This window comes from Eupeodes corollae, chromosome 2, assembly GCF_945859685.1.
Source record: "Eupeodes corollae chromosome 2, idEupCoro1.1, whole genome shotgun sequence".
In the NCBI taxonomy this organism is placed as follows: domain Eukaryota; kingdom Metazoa; phylum Arthropoda; class Insecta; order Diptera; family Syrphidae; genus Eupeodes; species Eupeodes corollae.
Genome location: NC_079148.1, coordinates 146,565,726 through 146,591,345, shown reverse-complemented (window position 1 = coordinate 146,591,345; position 25,620 = coordinate 146,565,726). Strand labels below are relative to the sequence as shown.

Below are 25,620 nucleotides of genomic sequence, written 5' to 3'. Positions count from 1 at the left end.
TCTAAAAATGGCATTTCTCGTCAATGGATTAGTGTAAGTGTGGTGTAGAAAAGAAAACGAAAAGAAACCTAGCAAAGGAAAAAATTTTCACACACCAGATTTTACATTTTTTACAAAAGAAATTCATTCAAAACTTCTTTTAAAATGTTTAAAAATAAATCTCTCAATTGAAAACCACAAAGACTTCAAATTTCCAAAATATGCAAAAGTGATATTTGTACCAAAAAATAAATAAATCAAAAAGAAAAAAGAAGAAGAAAAATACGCATTCATTCCACTTCCATCGCGATCGCCAGCCCAGCGCCAGCACCAGTACCAGCACCAGAACCAACGAATTCAAGAGAATTTTTCGAATTTTACACTTTCCATTATCCATTATTTAGAACGACCCACGGCTATAAGTTCGTGTACGGCTAAGGTTTACGGTACGGTGGCGTGTGTTTTCCAAGTCAAGTGAATTTTGAATCTAGTTTAGTTATTAGTTTCTCAACTCCTCATTAAAAATCAAATAAATAAATCGAGAAAACATTTCTCTCTGCCCTCAAAAACAAAAAAAAACCTCAAATTAGAAATTGATATTTAATGGCGGAAAATATTAAAAATTAATTACAAAACTATCTACGATAGTTTTAAATATAAAATTCTGTAGAAGTTCCAAGAGAATTTTTATGCGTGTGTGAATTGAATCGTGAATTGTCAGACGTTGACAACGAAGACGACGACGACGGACGGTTGAAACAGACCACAGAAGACGCTTCCACTGAAAACGAAAAAAAGTGTCGTAAAATTGCATCTCGCAGAGGAGAATACACAACCACACAAACTTACGGGAATGATTATCCAGGAGCCTGTTCAGGTAAGGAAGGCGAAGGACTCTTTTTCATTTAAAGTGCCAAATAAGCAAAAGCAGTCCAAAATAAAAAAAACTCATAAAAGTGGCACAAGAACCAACCCCTTTTCTTTTCTGCTAAGTTGTTGAAAAAAGTTCTCAAAATAGTGCGGGGGAAAGTCAATTTATTGATTTTTGTTCTTCTTCTCTAACTAGAGTGCATTATTTTTATTTTGTTGTTATTTATTCAATGTGTACATTTAGATAAAAAGAAACACACCAACAAAAATATAAATAAAATTTGTTGTTTTATTTTTTCTTCTTCTTGTTTTGTTCTATGTTTGTGCTCTGATGCTTGATGCTTCATGCCGTGACCCTGGCTTACACAATACCGAATACGAATTGAATACGTTTTGTGATTAACAACATAAATTATTTATTATCTCTACAAAAACATGATGAAACGAATCTAGGCTGCCATTTGGCACTGCTTGAACCACTACGACAACAAGGATGCAGTTTTTCTCGCAGAGCGTCTTTGCTCCGAAGGTAAGACAATAATTTTTATTAATTTTCCTATTACCTACTTTATTTGATGATGATTTTATTTATTTATAATATTGATATGACAAGGAAGAATTGCGTTTTAGTTTGAATTGAGAGAGGCAGAACTGAGCAATTATTGTCGCTCATTTTTGTGATTAGGAATCCATTGAATTTTTAATACCTAGGAAGATCGGCTAAGCAAAATATTTACTCAGGTTATTCCTTATTAGAGTTTCACACTTTTTCAATTTGTCCCACCACAGTTTAAGTATAGTTTGTAAATAATGCAAATATGTTTCAATAAGTTTTGTTGTCAAACATGATGAAAGTTTTGTAAACATAAATTAACAATAATTTGGTTAATGTATGCAATATGATTCTTTATATACATTAAAAAAAGAAAGTGCAGTTAAAGATTAAAACGCTTTATTCAAAATTTGAGGTCTATATTTAAGTGCTGTTTTGCAATATGCGTATAACTTTGTGACTTCCATTTCCTTTAGAAGGCTTATGATTTCAGTATTTGAAAGAAAGTCTTCTTATTTCTACTCAGTATCGCACATCGCCCAACAAAATGAAAAACATCCTTGCGCTCTTTCAAATTGCACTAGTTGCATAGAATCGACAAGTCATCGCTGTGAGGAATGTAGTTCAGATTAAGGAGTTCTCCTCTAAGCCGGAACATGCACGAAATTTGTAATTGTCGTGGAAGTAGTTTCTTTCCCGGAGATCGTAGTCTAATATATTGTAAATCATGCGGTGTAGTGAGCTATTGGCTTGCTCCGTGTATTGTTCTCTTGAGGCTTCATCCAGACGAGCTATAAGGCGATATAAAGTTGGTTTCCAAGAGACAAGTTTACTGTAGTTTAACATCCACCTGCTCGGCAAGTTATTTCCAGTCTTTAAACCATCCATTTCGGGTTTGGAAAGTTTATTTTAAATACAGAAATCTTTGTTCGTACGTTTTAATATTGTATGGTTCTTATTCTTACATACTTTAAAAAGTAATCGACGCACCTAAATAGAAATTTTGTAAAGATACGCTTTCGTTTGAGGCTTTGTATTGTATTTTTTAAATATAAAGCTAATCATTTGGGATATTTCAAAAACTGTAGGCTTTAACAAACAATTAATAACACATTGAGCTCCTAAGAGAACCGTTTGGCAATACGAGGAAGCCAACTGGGACGGTCTCAATAATTACTTCAGGATATTTAAATGGTCACTATGCTTCCTTGATAGTGACGTTGACGCCAGCGCTGATATGATCACAAGTTTAATTTTCCTGGGAATGAAAACTTTTATTCCGAACAGGGTTAAAAGCATCAGACCGAAGGAAAACGCATGGTTTGATGCGAGCTGTAAAGAGGTTATTAGGGCCAAAAAAGTAAGTTTCCGTTGCTATAAAGCCAACTGCACTGAGGAAAGCCGGAAAAATATCAAACAAGCCAGGAAGGCCTGCAACTCCCATATTCGACGGACCAAATTTGTACATGAACAGAAATTACGGCAAAAAATACTGCAATGTCCTAAAGGCAGTAAAAATGTTTGGTCATTTGTAAAAAACATCAGGAATTCTTCTTCTTTATCGGTTCCTACGCTCGTTGTCAATGAGACTCCTTTTGTTAGCTCCTTAGAGAAAGCAAATCTCTTTGTTAGGCAGTTCGCCGCCAATTCTACGCTGCCAGTGAGTGTTATGACTCCGCCTGTACTTGAGCGAGTAAGCGATTCTATGGGGCCAATCTTTTTTATCACCCGTTCTGTGGGCAGAGTCTTTAAAGATCTAAACACACAAAAATCCGCTGGTCCGAATGGTATCCCCGCTATTGTTCTGAAGAGGTGTTCTTCTACGCTGGCAAAACCATTGCGTAAGATTTTTCTGCCCTACTCCTCAGGTCTCGTTCCGAGAGGTTTGAAAAGCAGCATTTGTACAGCCTGTACACTCAGTTCCCTTCTTTCCAAGGTCATGGCAACGCTGATTAATTATCAGCTCAAGAAATATCTTGAAAATCGAAAGCCTTCTTTCTACGGCTTTCGAAGCAATAGGTCCACTGGTGATCTCTTGGTTCACTAGATATTTTAAAAGCATTTGATAGGGTTTGACATCAGGCGCTCTTATCGAAAATACGTGCTCTCTGTTTTCATGAATCCCTGCTTCATTGGATTAGTAATTACCTCTCGGATCGTTCGATACAAGTAGTATTGGATGGATTCAAGTCTGAAGTCAATAAAATAAATGCTGGTGTGCCCCAGGGCTCTGTTCTATCTCCAACACTCTTTCACATTTTTATTAATGATCTCCTGTCTGCAAATTCTAATCCAATACATTTTTTCGCTGACGATAGTACTCTAAGCTTTACATATTGGTTTTCAGACTCCCTTTTCTTCGGATGTGGAACTGCAACGACAAAATTTGATAAGTTCATTAAATGGCGTCTTAAACAGCATTGTACAATGGGGATTAAAAAACCGCATGGAATTTAATGCTTCGAGAACCCAATGCTGTCTTGTATCGTCAAATCGAGATTTACACCTCTTGCCATTATCCATGGATGGCACTTGCATCGAGGAAACTGAACATCTCGATATTCTCGGCATGTGTAACACCAACCACATCTTGTGGAATGATCACATACGCGATATCGCTAAAAAAGCCGAAAGGGGTTTAGGTTTCCTTAGGCAATGGAAGAAATGGTTCACACCTTCTAATCTGGCTGTTATCTACAAGAATTATATTTCTAAAACTTGAGTATAACTACCATCTCTTGGGTTGGTGCTCCTGTAACATACTTAAGGCTCTTGGATAGTATTGAACGTAGAGCATTTAAATTGATAGGTGATAATATCATCATACGTTCATTTACTTTGCTTGAACGTCTTCGTAAGGTCTCTTGTCTGACCCTTTTATACCGTTATTTTAACGGCTTATGCTCTAGGGAAATAGCCAGTTGCATTCCTTCCCTTATGATTCATTCTTTAGCCGTACTAAGCGAATGTGGAATACCTTACCACATTCTGCCTTTTCTAGTCATTGCAATATTCAGGAATTTAAAACCAACGTGCACCGACATCTCCTTTTAAACCCTCTCTCCTCTTCCTAGTGCTCACACTGTGCCTCTGCATAATAAGGGTAGTAATATCCCCTTGAGTGTGTGTTTATTATAACAAAACAAAAAAAAGCATTTATTAATGGGTCTCCATTTCGTTCACATAACAACCACGTACACGTTTGTAGGGAACGATTTGTTTGGCTCAATTCTCAATTGACTTGGCTACAAAAGGCCGCTATTTTACGGTTAATATTGACTCTGAGCTCTTGCAAAGTCGTCTTCGGCTTGTAAGCATTAACTAATGACTTAACGTAGCCCCAAAGAAAATTGTGTTGAGGATAATCGACTGGCTCATCAAACTTACTCTTTAATAAATCCAGGGTAGGATGTGCCATGTAGCTTGTGACACCATTGAAACCATTAATCTTCCAATTCGGGCCAAAAATAAACGGTAATCATGTCGTATGGACGAAATAATTAAGCGATTGAGATAGGTCGAAAATTAAGACGAAGAAAACGTAAGTTAACGATCTTAAAGTTAAGGTCACCGAGTAAGAATTTCTTTATTATTTGCAGACATTGCTCGTTCGTGTTAAAAATGTTAAGCTTACTGAATAAATTAACTATGAAAGTTCGAGTTCGATGACAAATGAAAGGTCGGGTTCAAATTTGAATTCGAAGTCGTCAAGCCCCATTATTTATAATAATGGCAACTGGGAGGATCTTTAACTGGTACAAGTACTATGCTTCCTCGGTAGGGAGGTTGATTCCAGTGCAGATATGATAAGAAGCATTATTCTTTTAAAAGTGAAATCTTTTAGATCGATAAAGGTCAAAATTAATAGATCCAAAGCTTATTCATGGTTTGATTTGAGCTGCAAAGAGGTTATCAGGGAGAAAGAGGTGAACTTCAGGTGTTTTAGAGCCAACTCTATGCTTTACTTGCCCCATATTCCCCACTGATTCCTAATCCTATCCTCCATTTATAATTACTTGCTCTACGTTTCATCAGTATAAGGGTATTCATAACTCTTTTGAGTGAGCGTGAAATATATTAAAAAAAGACGTAGTTTTAAAAAAGCAAGGAAGTAGTGCAACGGCCGCAAAAAATAATACTAAAGGCAATAAGAATTGTTGGTCCTTCGTAAAATAAATTTGGAATTCCTTCTCTTCTACGGTTCTACGCTTGTTAACAATAACACTTCTCTAGTTAACTCTATCGAAAAAAAAACAAGCTTATTTGTAAGCCAGTAATTCTACTCTTACTGTGGCAAGATTTCTAAAAGATGCATAAATTCGCTGGTCCAGATCGAATCCGCTATTATTCTCAAGAGTTGTTTATTTAACTCGTTGTTGGAAAACAGCAGAAAATCCAATCCACAAGATCTCATCTTCCTCTTATTTATCGATCAATTTCAGATGGGACATCTTTTCAAGTTTATAAACATAACAAACATCTTGAGATACGAAAGCTTGTTAATGCCCAGCAGTATGGCTTTCGTAGATATAGAATTTGTTAAGTCAGAAAATTACAAAATAAATGCTAGTGTGCCCCAGGGCACCGTTTTGTCCCCGAAACTCTTTTTTGCCGACGATATGTACCTTAGCTTACTCAAATATATAAGCAAATACTGGCCAATTCCTTTAAAATTATTCTTGTCATGAAAAAAAAACAAGCGCTGATGACTGCAACGAAAAGCTTCAAGATATTCTTCTTCATTATCCAGCGTTCAGGCAAGACTGATCGTCATCCACGGTTTAGTCGTAAAGTAAAAAAAAAAAAACAAATTAATATAAAATTGGAACACGTGAGCCTCTAGAGCATAGAACTTGCCCTTCTACAGTAATGGAGTTTATCCTTCATTTATTGCCTGTATCCTTTTCACTATTCTTATGGACATTCTGTCGAAGAGCTGACATGAATAGGGAGTATTGTTTATATAAAAACTTTCGAGTGAAGTTGAGTTTCAAAATGTAGTGATTAGATGAACCAGATAACTGAAAACTCAAAACAAATATACACTTATAGTTTGGGAATGTTTTTAAGGGGTACAAATTCGGAAACCATTGGCATTTGAACCAAAAATTCAGAAGTACGAGGGTTGCTACTTATATTTCTGGCCTAATAATAAAAAAAAAAACAAAGAATTACGATTAAAATTGGGTTTATTGTTTTTCAAAATATTAGCAATACACTTTTGCATGCGTTTGAACCAATTTTCGTAGCACTTTTTCCACTCCGATTGAGGTACCTCCAAAACATAGTTTTTGAATGCATCAACGGCTTCTTCAGGGGTCAAAAAACAGTGTCCGAGCATTTTTTTTTAATGTGCTGGAATAAAAAGAAGTTATTGGGTGCCAAATCAGGACCAAATTATTAATTCGATGTTTTGGCTGGTCAAAAATTCTTTTGTTTGAGCCGATGTGTCAGAGCTTGCATTGTCATGATGAAGAATGATTCGCCTCTTCTACAGCTTTTTTCGAATTTCTTCTGGCAAACAAATTGTCGTATACCATTCAGAAATGACTGACTTGCGTTGCTTTAATGCTACTGTCGCCGCGTGACCGGTAATGCCGATGAAACAGGGAACCATTTGCTTCGATGTGCTTCTTCCGCGAACAACTTTTGTTGGATTTGGCTCATCTTGGAAGACCCATACACAGTCGATTGCTGTTTCGGGCTCATACGCATAGATCCATGATTCGTCACCTGTGTAGATATTATACAAAGCCTTTGATGCACCTTAACCGTATTTTTTCACCATTTCCTTGCACCAATCGACACGAGCCTTCTTTTGAGCGTTTGTCAGATTATGCGGGATCCACCGCGAACAAATATTTTTCACGGCCAAATGTTCATGTAATGTCTTATTGATGCTAGTCATACTAAAGCCCAACCCTTGCTTTATCAGTTCATGCACAGCATCGATATTTTGTGGCACAACAACCGATTTTGGACGACCTTCACGGAATTCATCCAGAGGCGAACGACGGCCATGATTGAATTCGTTATACCAGTTTTGTATAGTGCTATAGACTGGTGCTTTATCACTGTGGAGAGAATTAAGTTCATTGCTGCACTCTTGTCTTGATGACCCACGTGGAAAGTTATGAAAAATAATCGCACCAAAATGTTCACTAGTTAATTCCATTTTTTGTCCGAGATGCATTTTTCAAGTAGCTGTCAACAACACAAATCGCACTTTAATGAAACATGTCCTGTAGAAGGTTATGGTAAAAATGTGAAAATGTCCGTTAAAAATGTCAGATGGCGCCTGTCAACACTTACTGTTACCTAGGCTAGAAATATAAGTAGGAACTCTCGTAGATGCAAGTAATATTCGCTAAATAAAATCTCAAGCATCACAACCAAATTTCGGAATATTTTCAAACTTGTATGCATAACTCTAAGAATATGATTTCTACTCTATTTTGCTGGAAAATAGGGTGAAAATGTATTCATATACTCAACGAACTTAGCAATACTGTCACACTTCATTAGTTGCCCGGCCCTATTTGTGTTCATTGCAAAACCAAGAGGCAGATTAAGCTAAAATAGGTGAATCAACTTCACTGGCGGAAACTGAAGCTAAATGTAGAGAAAAGAACTATACATTATCAAAAGCAAAATCCAAAAAGTACAAGAGTCGAAAATCTGATAAGAAAACCCCAAACAGAAACAGGAGAATATAACTATGTATAAACGTTCCATAAACTGAATAAGATTAAGTAGGAATAACATTAGAATAGTGACAAGCTTCATCGACTGCTGTAAGCTTAACAGGCAGGTGGAAATAAAAAACAATATTGGCAACAAATATCATCTGAGAGGTGCGCAGTTCATCATCTCAAACACAATCCATCTTTTCCAGCATTCATGTATCCTTGCAAGTAATATATAATAAGAACAATTTAAGGAACATTTACAACAAATAATAAAAACAAAGTTGGCACAAAAGAAATACAAATGTATTTTCTAACACTTTACGAATATATGAGTACATCAAGATATGAACTAGTCAGATCAATTGTTATCGGATTTTCTTACCTAAGACATCAGGAAGAATCATATTATAACTTCTTATTTGCATTACATAACTTTGTCGATTCATTTTGACAAGGCCGTCGAGAAAAATTCCAGGCCCGGGATTCTGAAATATATTTACCATTTTTTTCAAAATTCATGCCTACTTATATGGTATGTTCTAATTTCAATTACAAATAGCATGAAGTTAGTTGATCTTAACGGAAATAATAATTTTTTGTTTCCAAAGTGAACCGAAAAATATGTAAAATGGAGGATGGATAGTACATAATTCTACATGCTAGTAGATCAGATTCCGAACAGAATCATACATTCAATTTGACATTGCAACTTATAATTGAATTGAAATTCAATTTCCTTGCCAAATGTGCTTCGATGCATAGTGTAGCAAGTCCGGAAACGCGGTCTTGTCGAAGGATGCAAATTCTTTGTTCTGGTAAGGACGCTAAATGAACGTTTGGCACTAGCTACGGTTACAGGTTTGGTGGAAAACACGCGGAGAGCAACACAAATGTTGGGAAAAATCGTCTCCAAGTTCTGCTTAAAAGTTGGCTCCATAAATGTGTTTCAGATGAATTATTTCTTCTTTCAACTCTTGGGACACATGCGAGTTATACTTTTGGTAACCTTGTAGCGGAATTTTTAATTCAAATTTCGCCCATAGTTGAAAACTGTCATAAAAATGAAAATGTAGCATTCAAATTTTTCATCGTATCGTCCCGACGACTAATTCCAGATATAATTGAATCGCCTATGACGTAAATGGTGTTTCTCTTAAAATTTATTTCTTCGTCTGTGTCTATTTGCTCTCCGGCTCCTCTTTAATTTCTTTATTTGCCTTTCTCGGTTCGAGTAGCAACTGCTTTGCATTCAGATAAAATTTGATCCCATCCGTTCCGAATAATGTTTAAATCAATTGCCATGTTTTTGGATTGAAGAATGATACTTCTTTCATTAAAAGCACTAAGAACTTTGCACCAAATCGAAGACATCAGAACGCATTCAAATTTGTGCATATATTTTAGAACTCCATTTACATCTCTTCAAGCTTCATCAGTTAAATTATCATCACTTAAGGCTTCTAATGGTGTTCTAAGGTTTTTCAGATGATTTGCGAGTGGCTTCATTGCATCAACTCTAGCTGACCATCTTGTATCGGAAAGTTTGTGAAGGGATCCGGCACATTTTTCTTAAGCATTTCCCAAGGTTGGGCACTGCTGCTAAACAAGTTGAAACACTTTTGAACAACACCAACAAATTTGATTGCGGCAGTACAAAATTTCGCTATATACACACTTTGAAGTGATTTGATATCCTTCAAATCTTCAGTAAACAACTTATTCAAAATATTAATTGATTAATATTACGGAAACCACAATTTAAAGACGTTTGTGTGGGATTTTCCGGTCCCCGAAACCGAATCAAAAATTTCGTTCAGCAGAAACAAAAATAGGAGAAAAGAATCTTTATAAAATCAGAAACCGAAATAAATATTTATGTTTTGTCTTAAGTTTCCGCGCCCCAACTTTGACTTTACAAATTTTCTTTCAATTGTTCAGAGGTGCCTAATTTTTCATTAAATAATAACAAGAGTACGCCAATAATAATCGAGGGCCCAGATGGGCAAGCTTGTGACTGATAGATTGGTAGATATCATGCAAACAGGGGCCCGATTTTGAAAGCATGAATGATTTTAAATTTTCGGGACCCTAAAAATAAGTGGGAATAGGTATGTTGATGTTGAATATAGAATATATTTGAAAAAAAAACACTTTCCTCATTGCTTTCAATTTTTCCTCATTGCTTTCAATTTTTAGCGGGCCCCGGGGGATTTCCCCCTACCTCTCGACGAGGCTGCTCAGAAAGCTACTTTTCTTTAGTTTATCGTATTTGATTCTGAAAATTGTAGTTAAACCATTTTAAAGAATGATCAATAGATAGCTCTTCATCATCAAAAGTAATATTTAACTTAACTAACTAAACTAATGCAACATTTTTAATAATTTTTATTTGTTTTGTTTTTTCTTTCAATTTCTAGTGGAATCGGACGAAACAATATTCATTCTAGCCACAAGTTATTTTCGCTCGAATATGATTCATCAAGCGTATTGGCTGCTAAAAGAAAAATCCCGTCGTTCACCCGAATGCCGTTTCCTCCTTGCCAAATGTGCGTTCCATCTCAAGAAATACTCCGAAGCCGAATGTACCCTGTCTAGTGTCTATTTAGGTGAATTAAAGAATTTCGATGAAATAGCGAAGGATTTTGGGGAGATAGCGTGTTTTGTGCTGCAGCTAATTGCTCAGATATGTGTGAAAACAGAGCGCGATTCGATAGCCGTCGACGCATACCGCAAAGCTCTAAAGCTAAATCCATTCTTATGGACGGCATTCGCTGAGCTCTGTAATCTCGGAGTGGATATCGATCCGAAGGAGATATTCCAAGTAACCAGCACAGATATCTTCAATACAAGTCAGGGCAACAATAACACCAACTCGATGGTTCTCTTTGGCAATGGAGATGGTTTCCCAGGCTGTTGTGATGGCACCCAGCTGTTGTCGGGCGGCAATAATGGAAGTATATTGCAGCAGCAGACCACTTTGGGAGGGGATATAGTCAATAGTCTTAATAATAGCTCTAATTATATACTTACAACGCCTGTTGACCAGTCAAACACCGTCAACTTGATGACACCCAACAATAACAATCTAAATAGTTCAATGACCATTCTGCGGGGTGGTAATATAGGCCTGGGTGGCGCCCCTCCACCCATCTCCAATAACCTGAATACCACCATCGAGGATACGCCAATAGTTTTCGCCAACAACAACAATAGCAACATTAGCAGTAGCGGTGGCGGCGGCGGTGGAGGCGGAGGCATAGGCTACATAGAGACAAGTAATTTCGATGGCGGCACACCATTCCGTAGGCAGTTCAAATACCTCTCGGCCATGAGTCCGTCAACACCTAGCTTCGGAATTCTGCCCATAAGTCCGGGAGACACGTCGTACATCAATCTAAACACAACAATGCACACCCCATCGCCACAGACGCTAGTCGAGGCTAATCAGGAGCAGAAGGCGGTTGGGAAGAAACTAAAAACACACGTCGGCAGCTTGATAAACCGCAAAGAGACCACAGCGAAGCCAGCAGTCTTCACACAGACCGGCAACATAACCCCCCGTACGCCGAATACCTGCACCACCGGTGGTGGCCTTGGAGCGCAGAATGTCCGGCGGAGTTCGAGACTGTTTAGCAATAGCAACTATTCTGTAAAAGAGAACAACAAGAGTCCTAACATTAGTAAATTTGTGCAACCACGTTCCCCACCACGAAAGACCAAACAGAGAATTCCTAAGATCTCCCTCAGTAACATCGAGCTGAATGAAAAAGACAAAAAAGAGAAGATCGAAACCATCACCTCCAATGATAGCAAAGTTCTGCTTAACAATAGTCTGAATAGTGCCCAAACAATGGCCCACCATGTGTTGAACTTAAAACGCCAAAGTGCTGAGGGTCTGATGGCCCTGCTGCGCGATCTCGGCCAGGGCTACTACCACCTGACGCGATACAACTGCCAAGAGGCGATCAAGAGCTTCGAAACAATTCCAAAGCACCACCTCAGTTCCAGCTGGGTGCAAAGCCAAATCGGTCGTTCACACTACGAGCTGCGGGAGTACGAGAATTCAGTGTCAATATTTCGTAAGATCCACGAAAGTGACCCCCATCGTCTGGACTCGATGGAGACGTACAGTTCGTCGCTGTGGCACTTGCAAAAAGAGGTCGACCTGTCTGCTCTGGCCCAGGATCTGATGGCGCAAGACAAGACTTCTCCTATAACTTGGTGCGTGTCGGGCAATTGTTTCTCGCTGCATAAGGAGCACGAAACGGCAATAAAGTTCTTCAAGCGAGCAGTACAAGTGGACTCAGATTTTGTGTATAGCTACACTCTGCTCGGCCATGAACTGGTTCTCACAGAGGAGCTGGACAAAGCTTTGAATTTCTTCCGAACGGCGGTGCTCAAGGATCCGCGACATTACAACGCCTGGTTTGGCATTGGCACCATCTATTCCAAACAGGAAAAGTATGAGCTGGCCGAACTGCACTACGACAGAGCCCTCAAGATAAATCCCAAGAACTCAGTAATTCTGGTGCACATTGGTGCCATGCAATATTTCATGCAAAAGAAGGAGCAAGCCCTACAAACCCTCAATAGAGCGGCAGCGATAGACCCCAAGAATCCGCTGGCGAGATTCCACAGAGGTTCAATATATTTTTCACTTGGCAAGCACCAAGAAGCACTCCGAGAACTGGAAGAGCTAAAAGAGATCGTGCCAAAGGAGTCGGTGGTGTTTTATCTCATCGGCAAGATACACAAGGCGCTGGGCAATGTCGACTCGGCACTGATGCACTTCAGCTGGGCGACCGATCTCGATCCCAAAGGCGCCAACAACCAAATAAAAGACGCCTTCGACTCAATGAGTCATCCATCCTGTTGCCCGCCCATGAACGACCTAAACCTCGATCCAGACTTGGAGCCAATCTCCGAACGCAGCGATGACTCCACGCAAGCGCAACAGGATGTTAATTATGATAGTGATAGTTATTAAAGAAAAGAAGAAAAACAAAAATATTCTGGTATTAAAATTAAAATTGATTTTGATTTAACAAAACAAAATAAAACATAAAAATAAAATGAAGGAAGTTACAAAAATTTTAGAAATATCGAGAAAAGAAAAACAAAAATAGCAAAAGATGAATTTAATCTTTCAAATCAAGTTGCGCTCGAAGACTCGACGCGACTCGACGATGAGTCCACCTTGCTCCTTATTTTAATAACTAAATATTTGTCCTTTGTATATTATTTTTCTGTGGGATGGTACACTGCGTCGCGGTGCGGTGCCCCTCCCCCACCACCTTCTCCTTTAATGTTTCTACTTATGTACTTTTGTTTGCCCTTCAGAGCGTATGATAATACTTAGTATTTTTATTTTCATCTGTCATAATTATATAAAAATATTTTTATTTTTTAACATAAGATTGTAGATAGCTTATTTGTTTTTTTTTTTTTTTAATTTTGAATTATTATTGTACAATTATTTACGAAAAAAAAAAACAAACTTACATACATGTTCAAATTTAGGAGAAAAAAAAGAAAACACATTCATTTAATAAGAAAAACAACAAGAAAACATAAACAGAGTTAAATTATAAATTACATAAAAGAAAAAAATTATTATTAAATTTGAAAATGATGAAGAAGAAAAATATTCTTTTCCTCTCTCTCCTTTTCTCGCAAATTATAGTCCTGAAGTTATTTAAGCTAAAAATGATGAAATAAGTAGCCAAAACGCGTATTGAATCACCGACGAATATTAAAAGGAAAAACATGAAATGATGAAGAAAAACACTAGGAATTTCTAAGGAATAAGAAATTTAAATGAAAAATGAAAATAATACAAAATGCAAAATAAAAAGAAATAATTACAAAAAAAAAAAAATAAAAATAAAGAACAAACAAACAAATATTATGTTTTATGATGTGTTGTTGTATGGTATATTTATTTCATTTGTTTCTGTTTAAAATATTGTGCAAGAGAAAGATGTTATTCTCTTATTGGAAAGGATTTTTTGAATTTGTTTCTTTATGAAAATCAGCAATCGATAGATTTTCTTGTTTTCTTCTGAGTAAAACTGGCATTAAAACAAAGAAATAGTTTAAAGTTCTTTTTATTTGCTCAAATGAAAGAATTAGGGATGTATTCATAAACGCAGAAAATCTGCGTAAGTACAATCGCATTTCTTTTCTGATGCATTTGTGAACGCACTTCCAATGCAGAAGGTCTGCAGTAAACAAAAAGTCATGACTTAGTCCGATTTGTATGTTAACAGAGCTGCCAAACAAATATTGTTGAACCTTTAAAAACAATAGTTTAAACTTTTACCAAAATATTAACAAAATATTTGCCATTACTTACATTCTTTGGGAGTCAGAGGCGCTTCGTCCTTCTTGTGGTTGTAAAAATTATTTTAATAATCTTTCTGCAGCCAAACAAATTCAGCTGCACAATCTGCCCGACGCTGACGACAGTCTGATGTTTATTAACGGTAGGTACTGCAGTTTGACTAGGTTAGTCCGATCGAAAATCTGACTATGAATGCACATAACGCAGTTCTAAGTTAGGCTGACGTTTATGAATACAACCTAGTACTTATCCGAAGGCTTTAACGTTGAAGACAACTTAAAAAAGAAGTTGTTTTAGAAGGTTTCCTTAAGGTCTGATATTTGAAAAATAAATGATGGTGTGCCGAAAGGCTGCGTTATGTATCCTATACTTTTTTACAGTCTTTAAATGCTAATCTGCTGAACTTAATGACTGATTACGGCAATCTTAATTTTCCATACTACTTCTTAAATTTTAAAGCTTTTGGTTGATGGTTTGTGTGATATTGATCAACTTTTTGTGACTGAACATATTCAAATCAATACTTTGAAATAGGAGGCTAGGTTGGCCAGAAACTGAATTCTTCATGCAAATAAATACCTAGGGATAATTTAAACATTATCCACATTTACAATTTTCGAAGATGAGAAATTTTATTCAGCTTTCAATCGTTTTTCGAAAATGGCGTTTTTGCGACAACTTTTTGTGTAATATAAGATAACTAATAAGAACGTCAGATTTATGCTATGTCTTATCTTTGGACCAAACGGCATAAAAATATTAACAAAAAAGAGGCTGGGATGCGACCCACACTGATAACTTCCCATCCCGTCTGTCGATTTGTCTTGCTTAAAAGTTTGTCTATATGTACTCGTATCAATTTTTACCAAATTTGCGTACTATTTTTTGTAGATTTTATTTTTTTATGAAAAAACGTACTGTTGCATTTTTATGTAAAAATTACTGAAACAATATTTTCTGTGAAATAAAAAAAGTTTGAAGACAATATTTTTAATTTTTGAAAAGCTATTTGAGTCGTAAGTAAATTTTTACCAAGTTTTAGTATTGTTTTTTTTTTTAGAGTTTTATTTTTTGTAAAAAAAACTGTCAATTCGAATTTTTTAAAAATTTTACCAAATGTTGAAAACAATATTTCTTATAAGATAAAATAAGTTTGAAGCCAATATTTAAAATTTTTGAAGAGTTATTTGAGTCGAAAATCAATTTTTACCAACTTTTATACATTTTTTTTCAGGTTTTTATTTTTTGTAAAAAAACTGTCAATTCGATTTTTCTCAAAATTTGTCCTAATGTTGAAAACAATATTCCTTAAAATTTAATTCAAGTCTCTAGCGTTTTTGGTTCGTAAGATATTTAGGGTTAACCAAAATTTTCACCTTTTTTTCAAACTGCTATGGTAAAAAAACCACCGACGCAATTTTCTTGAAAGCCCTTTCTGCCTTATAATATAACAAAATTAATTTAAAGTTGATATCTCTTCTGGTTCTTGAGCTATGGAGGACGAAAAAACGTCGCGAACGTACGAACGCACGTACACACTCAAGCACAGACATCTTTCTAAAAATCTTTTATTTCGACTCTAGGGACCTTGAAACGTCGAGAAAAATGTCAAAATATTCAATTTGACAAAACGGACCCATTACAATAACTTCCTATGGGATACATTACATTACAATATAAAAAAATACTTAGTTCTTCGAGAATATTCAAAATATCAATATTATATAAAAAGTAGTAGAAAATCGTGAACAATTTTTGCAATACATTTACAACTTAAATTCGCAAAACCGAGGCTGGATTTTCCTTAATTGAGGATACACCAAAAAAAGATTTTTCGAAAATTCTAGGTTGGCCTTATCACTTAAGTCATAACCATTTCTAAGACGTTGCAAACAAAGGACTAGATCATTTTTAAATAAGCTATTTAAAAATATAAAGACGTTATAAATTCGAATAAATGTTTAATCTGGAGTGATTCCCCATTTTACTCGTAAAATGTTAAATCTGCTATTCAACCGTACCTAGGCCGTTGTTTATGTTATGGTCAAATGAATCGGTAAGAGTACGCTAACTCAGGCGACCAGATATTATTACGGATTTGTTAAGAACAGTTAAAACAAGCATATTTTACTAAGGGCATATTTTACGTTTACAGGCAATTTAAAAAAAATTGTTACTTAAAATGAAAAAAAAAATACTTACAAAATAACGGTAATACTTACAATTAAGTGAACTCAGAACCAAAACTTTATTTTTCAAACCATTAAACTTAAGGCTTCTCAAATTTCATATCGAGTCAAATGAAGACTTATAATTTATGAGAAAAAACAAAAACGTAGATTAAGGTTCTAAAGTGATTTTAATACTTGTACTTTGCAAAGTCATTCAGGACTATGTTGTGTTTTAGCTTATTAGCCTAAAAACATCGTTTTTGGTTGTCTTTTACATTTTAAAATAGGCATATTATTTCAAAAACTCAAAGCGAGATTCGAATTTCTATAACAGGGCCAAAAATTAAAGGCCAGTAAGAACAAATGACCTTGTTAAATGAGGGAAATTCAGAGTACGTGTAAAAATTCAGGAAGTGAGCAAAAATTTAACACATTTTCGAGATTATTGCCAAGAATAGGAACAGCAAAAGAGAAAACGTTGTCAAAGCGACGAGCCGACGACTAGAGATTAAAGACACAAGGAGGAATGTTTGAGTGACTTGGAGAACACGGAGAGTACCATAAACCTTACGAATTGCTCTAAATAGTTGGTCGTTTCATGTGAAGGAACGATTGAAAACCATTCCAACAATTTTAGAACTGCTAACATATTTGATTATTTCGTTTTTAATATTCAAGAGACTTAAGAGTGGTAGAGTAAACATTTTACTATAAACGGCTGTTGACTTGAGAAAGACACCCGGATTCATAACCCCCTCCCCCTTCTAACATAAATGTAAAAAATGTGTAATAAATTAAGCCTAAAAAACATTCATGTATAACTTAAAGGATTCCACATCTCTCGAGATCCATCTTCTGTCCTTCATTTTCTCTGAAATATTTTGTTTTCCAAAAAAGTGCCATTCAAAAAAATTATCATTGTACAAAACTCCAAATAATATCTCAATTCCTCAGATTTTAATAAAAGTTCGCATTTTGAAGATACTACTCAATTCCTGTTTGATCCATAAATAGTAAAACAGTAAAAGTAAGCTCCAATTAGGAATTTCTTTATTTTTGTGTTCGAACATTCTATTTTATTGTTATTTTTGCATTAGAAAAAATAAATACAACTTTAAAATTTCATATGTTTTTCAATTGTACCCATAAGATTGGAAGTTAGAATTGAATCGATAGCATTTTGAATCCGGACGTCCTTCAACAAATCCATTGCACGATAATCTGACTTGACCGATTCCAAACTTGGATAGAGCAGTTCATAATGTGTTTCTGCGACCGATGGCTTATTGAGAATGTTCAGAATTTTCTTTTGCAATTCGATTTCGGGATCTGGTTGAGCGCCAGCACTTGTGGCGGCATCACCCAATTCTAGTTTCAATTGGAGTTCCCTTCTCTCCTGGAGATACTTGATGATACAATCGTATTGTAGGACGGTGAGTGTCAAGTTATCTGCCAGTAAATTTAGCAGAGATTGCACTGCATCGGGATGACGTTCCTTCAAAGGTGGAGCAGCCACATTCGAGGGAGTAATTACTTGAACGGCTTTGGGTAGGTTATTCTTTTGTAAATGCGGACCGATTCTGAGACGAAAATCGTCGGCTATGAGAGTGATGGCATCGTCCACTGGCATGTTGCGATGTTCCGCAGGGATTCCGTACAGTATATTCACCGTGATGCTTCGAAGTTCCTCGTTTTGTGGTGTAACTAGAATTGCGTACATGCAGCCTCGAGAGGATATGTTTGCAAGCACCTTTCCCAGTGAGACTTCCTCGTTGGGAAAGAGCACATCCACTTGAAGATTGAGTGTCTTTAAGCGCCCTTCAATGTACTCAGCATAGGCCCTACAATGGAATTTATAATGTCATGATAAAGATGATGTTTGGTTAAAGGAACTTACGTATTTTGTCTGTCCACAACGATGATCTCGCAATCATTATAATCAGGATTAGATCTTACCGAATGATTGAAACCGCCTTGGGGAGCTCCTGCGAAAGGTTGTTTATTAGCTGGACCAGCAACCCCGCCGGCATTCGGATTTGCACGCTTTTTATGTCCAGCATTTCGAACGGATATATGATTGCCCTTGAATAGGGATTTGTTAAGTGCCTTCGCAGCTCTATTAGCGATTTCCTCGGACTCGAATTGAATAAAACCATAGTTCTTCTGGACAAGCGAATCAATAACTTTACCATAGGGAATGAAAATGCTTTCGAGATCGTCTTTTGTGCATTGCGGAATATTTCCTATAAATACACGATTAAGAGCTAACTTGGGATCTTTAACCAGGCTTCCATTGTGCTCTGTCATGTCTTCTGTTTATTTTGTGATTTATAATTTAAAGAAGAATTGTTAAATTAAATGTTTGGGAAGCTTAATCTCGGGTAAATGGTTGAAAAGTTAATTCAAGAATTAGTAAACAGAAAAAAAAACGAATCGAAGATTGAAATGTCAAGCACAGCAACGAAAAAAGCCGATGTCAAAAATGTGACAGTGATGTCGTCGGAGCTTGGAAGGTACTAAGAAAATAGGTACTAAGGTCAAGGCTACTCGTGTATGTTTTCCTTACCCCTTGAACATACTATTTTCATAATGGCTCAGCTCTAATAAATTACATCAATATTTTAAAGACAACGCAATGATTACAAAGAGTCAAAAGTTATAAAGGGGTTAAATTAGCGTCTTTTAAATTTGGTTGAATTTTGTATGAGTGCAAGCCCAAATCACGACGCAAAATTGGCCATGTTTTAGGGTGCTACAGGCCAATATCTTCTGAGCGATTCAAAATTGACTGCCTTGGATTCTACTGCAAACTTTTAGGCTGGTCAGCAGATGGATTTGGCTGAAGTACAGGTGTTGGTTAATTTTCCCTGAGCAAATAGACTCGAATTTGGACACCAAACGTTGACTAGTCGACATGGAAGGACGAAACGCACTAATCTTTGTAACTTGATAACATCTATTTTAATAAGAAAGTTTTATCAATTAAACGTGTTGCTCGACGCTGTTACTTGACATGATGATTTGTCTTTAGTGACTGTTTTAAAGGAGATAATTTGACAGTAAAAGGAACAATATGGTTTCCACGAGCTGTCAAAATGTACAAAAAATAACTAATTAATACAAAAATTATGATACGAAACAGACTGATATGCTAGACTATGAATTAAGAATAACTTTCAAAGTTAAAACCACTTATTTAGCTATGTTTAGTGGAAATAAAAAAAATAATTTTAAAGCTGCATCACTTGTTTCTAGGCTTAAAAAAGTTTTTTTTTTTTTTAAATTAAAGACATCTATTATTGTAAAGTTTTTAATAAAATAATCAAAATAAAAGTAACAAGTTACAAAACCGTCTCTGTATTTCCGTTGAACAATGACGAAACCAAAAATTCTAAATACCAAATGCTAATAAGATCAGAAATGTTTGACATTTCTTAACCTTTCGCTCACCAAATATATTGTAGTTTCTTATGTGGCCTTGTGGAATTTTTGACTGGTAATTCTAAAGAAGAAGCTCAAAGTGATTATAAAGCTTATTGCTATTTAGAAATTAGGTTTCATTAAACAAAAATAGAATGATTGGCATTTCATCGGTGTAATGGTGTTTGTTTTCGTGAAATATATTGTCAAAAATCACTTCCCATGAGAATTTTGATCGATATCGGCCTACTTCAAATATAAATTAAATTTAAACGATAAAGAAATACATATCAGTACAAATAAAACTATATTTATTTGAAAAATAATCCTAAAATATTATTTTGTCCCCTACAATAATCATTATTTTGTTTTCTTACGATCAAAATATGAAAGTATATACATTTTTATCCAGTATATTTTAAAATATATGAAGGGTTCAAATTTTAACCAATCAAATTTCGTTTGTCAAACTTATTTTTGGGCAAGTAAACTCCTTCTTTTAGACAAAAATAAACTGTCATTTTCTGAAAAGCACTATCAAGCTCATTGCTGCCAACTTGATTTGTCCAGCGTGAATCTCAATGGAATCAGGCTGCGTTCAATATCGTGTTGGATAGGGTATTTTGGACAGGTGGATTTTAAGGCACCTTGTTGAACAAGTTGGATAACTGCATTGAGATAGCTGTCAAATAATAATAACAACTTTCAGCTGCAAAAAAAGCAGAGAAACATTTAAGCTTTGAAATCAAAATTGTTGTAAGATACAAAATTTAATGGATAATTCAGCTGATTCTTCGGACGATTGATAGGTGCGTAACAATTTAATAAATAAGAGATAACATTAATCTGTAATCTATGTTAAATTTCCTTTTAGCTTAATTGGAATTCTTTACGATTAATAATTTATTTGCGAAATCTCCAATTTAAAACGATTTACGTTAAACAGAGAACTATCCTTACAGAAACGAGGACTATTATGAAGATATAGTTGGAATTTTGAAATTCAACCATGTGTTAAATCAGCTGTTCTGTCAGAACATACCTCAGAAATTCTTGGATACCTTTGGATTCGTTTTTGACATCCCAGCTGTTATTGTACACGTAAAACACTAAGAAAAAGGTATTCGGATACCCTATCTGTCTGCGATTTAAGGCAGCCAATCACAATTAACTATTAAATCCCAAATAGAAATTTAATCCAAAGAATTCTTGAGAAATCGAATCATAAAAATTGTGTTCAATGATTTCTAACAGCAAAAGTGATTAATTTAAAAATTGTCTATAATTGACAGAAGTCTTGAAATTTGGGAAGTTTTTTTTTAACTGACAAATCTGAAATTATTGTAAAATTTGACAATCGTCTGTACTCAGCCTAAATTATAAAAACAAAACGGCTAAAATGTCAATCTTTCTAAAATACCGCTTGCTAAAAAATGACATTAAAATGACTGATGTTGGCTATAAGGTGAATTTCACAAGTATGAAAATTAAAAACTGCTGGTAATCCAAAAAGGAAAAGAATTTCTGTATGCATGATGATTTTATTCAAGGTATTGGCCTTTAATTGTTTTTGTATAATACACAGATTATTCATTCGAAAGTCATCGTTCTTTCGGAGGCAAAATAAAATCAGATAATAACTTTGCATATAAAAATATTGCGATTTATAATAAAATATTTATTATAATGCAATACATTGAAATTAACAGTTAAGTAGAGAATAAAATGGCTCGCAACACCGAAAGTGATGCAACTTATTGTTCAGAAATCGAGATTGAAGGTAAATTACTTTAAAGTTAATTTCCAAACAAAAAAAAAAAAATTAAAATATTGTTTAATTCCAAGAACAAAAACTAATTCGCCGCTCTAAGCGCTTATCCCAACGGAATTCTCTCTCCGGCTTCCGGTTCAATCGGGATCCCATTCAACGCCTCTATGAAATCTACCAAGCTCTCAAATATGGCGAGTTAAGCTCAAAATGGTTAACTGATGATTGGTTGTCATTAAAATTTGAAGTTGAATCAATTCAAGAGACCCTAAAATCAAAGCATAAAGGAAAGGCGTTATTTATTTTAAAGGTGAGATAGTTCTCCAAAAACAAATATACCCAGTCTTAAGCATAAACTTCTCCAGAAAATAAATAAAAACCTTGAGAAACTGCCAAGACCTAACTACCCAAACGAGTCTACAGAACCAGCATCTACTGAACTTGATCAAAATGTTGAACAAGTAAAATCTCCTAACATCTTAGCCGGAATGATGACTGAAAACCTAACTGAATTTCCCCCTTATCAGCCACAGAATTTACCAGAAAATTCAAATGCTGGACAAACTTCTGGGCCCAGTATTATTCTTACACAAAAGAATCCACTTGATTTGACAAGGAAGATTGTTGAAAACCAAGTTGTGTCCCAAAGAGTTTTAACTCAAGACACTTCTGAGACACCAAAGCAACAACAACAAGACCATCCATCCATCTCAACAGCTCCCAAAAGAGATGTTCCTATAAAACAACAACAGCCAAAACCCAAAAAGACTTCGTTAAGTATTCCTAAGGAACCAATGATTGATTTAACTGAGGAACATCCAATTCAAATAAATAGAGAAAATATATTCCCCCAAATTATAGAACAAGCCTCTAAGCCAAAGAGTCCGGTTCATGTTTCCAAGTGGCTTAAATTTCTTCCTACTCAACAAAGACCAAAAATCCCTAAGAGACTATTTAGAGAAACTTCTGCGAGTAGTGCTGCCGTCGTTGGCCCCTCAAAAGATTCAACATCTTTAAAAAACAGTATCATCAGGTTGTACAGGGATCTACCCCCAGCTGCTACGAGTAGTTTAAACACACTCCAAAAAACCCCAACAGCAAGTTGTTCGAAAAAATCAAAAAATATCCCAAAACAAAACCCCCCTCAAATCGCTCCTCAAACAATTCAAAAATGCCAAAAACCCTTTCGAAACACCGAAACTATGATACCACGAGAACGCGACCTACCTCGGATTCCTCCACGAAATGCCCAAACAGAAACCAATGAAATTATTTCACCGGATTTTCTACTCGATGAATTCTTAGACTTAAATGAATCTGATATGAATGATAGTGGAACTTCGTTGACACCATCATTGAAAGAAGGTTTTCGGAAAATTTTTGGCACAGATAAATTAAATGAAGTCTTTGGGGGAGGTGACGAAGTTGTTTACGAATTGACAGAAAATCATATCATTCGACTTGCGAATGCTCTTAACATGGAACGTGGTGACCTAAGACAAATTATTGATAATATTTTGTCAGATGAAAATTATGGAGTAATTATTGAAGATGGTAATATACCAAGTGATTCGTCGTCGATTGTCGAATGCAGTCAAAGTCCACCACAACGACTTTTTCCAAGTCAAAGGTCTCAGACATCAGATGGGAGATAATTTTGTTTTTCTTCTTATCGCTTTTACACATTTTTTAAATCAATATAATTTTAAACTTGAGATATCTTTGCCAAAATAAATCCGATCTCTTTAAAATATATTTCAAGCTTTAAGTCTTTGTCTTTGAATTTTGATTTGGAATCGTCGGTGTTTGGCCGAAAATAAGCCAACAAACTTAGAAAAGTAGTTGGTCCTTATGAAGCGTTTGAGACAATAAATGTCGGATGTCATTTGACTTTCTGATAAAAAGTGAAAAATTATCTCTTCCTCCATTTAGGAACTCCAAGTCAAAAAGCATGTCTACCTTTTAAGCAGTATTTAACTATTCACCTATAACGGAGCTGATGTGTAATCTATCGAGGAAAATGAATGTTTAACATACGTTTCTGGAATTAGTTTAGCTGAAAGGCAAGATTAGGGTTAGGTATATCAGTGGTTTGGTTTCTTTTAATGGTGTATCCTTAAGGATAAGTTTCTCGTGTACCGATTTTCGATTTCTTAACCATGAAAAAGAAATTAGTTCCATTTCTTGAAACATCGTCAGTTTTGCCTTAACTGTAGTCACCTTTAAAAACAGAAGAAAGATTAAGTTAAATTGATAGAAAAGCTATAGAAAAAAATCTAAACCCAGTGTAGTTCATTGTTTATAAAGGTGTAGGCATTGGCCAAATTAATAACGCTTGTTTTTGGCCTAGAGCCATGATACAACATTTTAAGGGATTTATAAGTAAGAAATCATTACTTACTTTGTCAGTTTGGAATCCGCTTCGGACCTAGTTCAGCATGCTTATCCAACTTTCACGGTTGTTGGCTGATAAAATTCAGTTTGACAACCCAAAGCTCCGGGCTAATGGTCTAAGCTATCCTTTCTGTTGGCTTTCCGTTCTGGTTCTTTTTCGCTCATGCGTAGTACATGCTCAGCAATCCGGAGTCTACAAACCCTTATCTTTGTGGCTATATCAACTTCAGGGTATATTCATATAACTCATTGTTATTTTCAACTCCTCTGGATTTAAGATTTCATAACGAAAACCAATTCCATTTTTGCAAAAGATAATTGACACTTTCGGGAATAAAGATTCAAGGGTCTTATTTGAGAATGTTTGAGGGTAGGGAAAAACGGTCGAGTTAGAAGTTCAAATTGGAGAAAATTAAGTAAGCTTAAAATCGTTAAGTCCATCCATTAGAGTGAAAATTGCCTATAACTGATAACACCGAGAGATTTTAGCAATTTTGATGATTATCCGTCATGTTACGTTCATGGTTAAAAATGTTGGTTATTTATAAAAGCAAACTTAATCAACACTTCTGAAAATACTGGATCTGCCGGATTTCAAAAAAGATTTCCTCGTTTCCAAATTCCCCAAAAAACTCAAAAACCAAAACATATTTTGAGAATAATAATTTTGTTGAGTTCGTTCAAAAATAAATTCATTTAAAAATCAAGATTGTTCTTTCTTTGTTGTTTTTAATTTCCAATTTAAATTTAAATTTTTCTTCGAAATTAAGGACGGAAATTTTATTTATTTCATTCTAGCATGTTCTAGGTAAAACTTTTGGCGATAAAAGAAGTCTTGAAGAAAACGTGTTATCAACATCTATTATCCGTATTTTCTCAGATAGTCAGGCTTCTATCAAATCACTGGACTCTGTCTCTACAAACTCTATAACAGTCCATAACTGTCGATCATCTCTAATGGAGATGGCAGAACAGTTTAATATTCACCTTTGCTGGGTGCCGGGCCATAGAGACATTAAAGGTAACTGTAAGACAGATGAACTCGCCAGGACCGTTGCAGTGCACATACTGGCATGCCAATCGCTACTTGTAAACTGTTGTTACTGCAAGACGCCGTGAGGATGGCAGGCACCAGGTGGAACAAAATCACCACGTGTCAGGTCACAAAAAACATGTATATGCCCTGCTCTGGCTCAAAAAAGCAAGAGTTATTTAGGAAAGTTCTTCTTTATCGATATAAACGATCTAAATCATATCAGCATAATAAGCCTCTTACGTTTAGTAAGGGGCTCAAGCTGGTTCCATTGAGCTTAGGAGGATGCCTCAAGATTCATGTGGTATCACAATGGGCCATTAAACTGGCCTAAGTGTGTCCGTTTCCATCTTGGACAGCCACTTTAACCTAACCTAACCTATGGATGGAAACAACCTTG

The 25,620-nt window shown here is 35.6% G+C and overlaps 3 protein-coding genes across 4 annotated transcripts; 2 read left to right on the top strand and 1 right to left on the bottom strand.

The window, feature by feature from the left end:
- On the top strand, positions 1-13,168 carry LOC129945323 (cell division cycle protein 27 homolog). Its single transcript, XM_056054991.1, has 3 exons — positions 1-856; positions 1,303-1,378; positions 10,509-13,168. The coding sequence occupies exons 1-3, from the start codon at positions 833-835 to the stop codon at positions 13,076-13,078; spliced, it is 2,670 nt and encodes an 889-aa protein (XP_055910966.1). The 5' UTR covers positions 1-832; the 3' UTR covers positions 13,079-13,168.
- A 4,516-nt stretch (positions 13,169-17,684) lies between these two features.
- LOC129945610 (nuclear receptor coactivator 5) lies at positions 17,685-19,039 on the bottom strand. The gene is made up of 2 exons (XM_056055448.1): positions 18,503-19,039; positions 17,685-18,446 (listed from the first exon to the last, which is right to left on the bottom strand). Exons 1-2 carry the CDS (start codon positions 18,910-18,912, stop codon positions 17,720-17,722), a joined length of 1,137 nt encoding a protein of 378 aa, XP_055911423.1. The 5' UTR covers positions 18,913-19,039; the 3' UTR covers positions 17,685-17,719.
- A 2,746-nt stretch (positions 19,040-21,785) lies between these two features.
- Positions 21,786-23,561, top strand: LOC129947199 (uncharacterized). 2 transcript variants are annotated; one of them, XM_056057653.1, is made up of 2 exons: positions 21,786-22,103; positions 22,217-23,561. In XM_056057653.1, the coding sequence occupies exon 2, from the start codon at positions 22,282-22,284 to the stop codon at positions 23,446-23,448; it is 1,167 nt and encodes a 388-aa protein (XP_055913628.1). In that variant the 5' UTR covers positions 21,786-22,103; positions 22,217-22,281; the 3' UTR covers positions 23,449-23,561. The 2 variants fall into 2 exon arrangements, with proteins under 2 accessions (XP_055913628.1, XP_055913626.1); XM_056057651.1 differs by having other exon boundaries at positions 22,159-23,561.
- Positions 23,562-25,620: the final 2,059 nt, after the last annotated feature.

Bases quoted from the DNA above. Each gene is read 5' to 3' on its own strand.
- LOC129945323 (XM_056054991.1), top strand. From the start codon at position 833: ATGATTATCCAGGAGCCTGTTCAG. The intron at 857-1,302 runs GTAAGGAAGGCG...AAACGAATCTAG, and splicing joins TTATCCAGGAGCCTGTTCAG to GCTGCCATTTGGCACTGCTT. The intron at 1,379-10,508 runs GTAAGACAATAA...TTCAATTTCTAG, and splicing joins AGAGCGTCTTTGCTCCGAAG to TGGAATCGGACGAAACAATA.
- LOC129945610 (XM_056055448.1), bottom strand. From the start codon at position 18,912: ATGACAGAGCACAATGGAAGCCTGGTTAAAGATCCCAAGTTAGCTCTT. The intron at 18,447-18,502 runs GTAAGTTCCTTT...ATTCCATTGTAG, and splicing joins GTTGTGGACAGACAAAATAC to GGCCTATGCTGAGTACATTG.
- LOC129947199 (XM_056057653.1), top strand. From the start codon at position 22,282: ATGATGACTGAAAACCTAACTGAATTTCCCCCTTATCAGCCACAGAAT.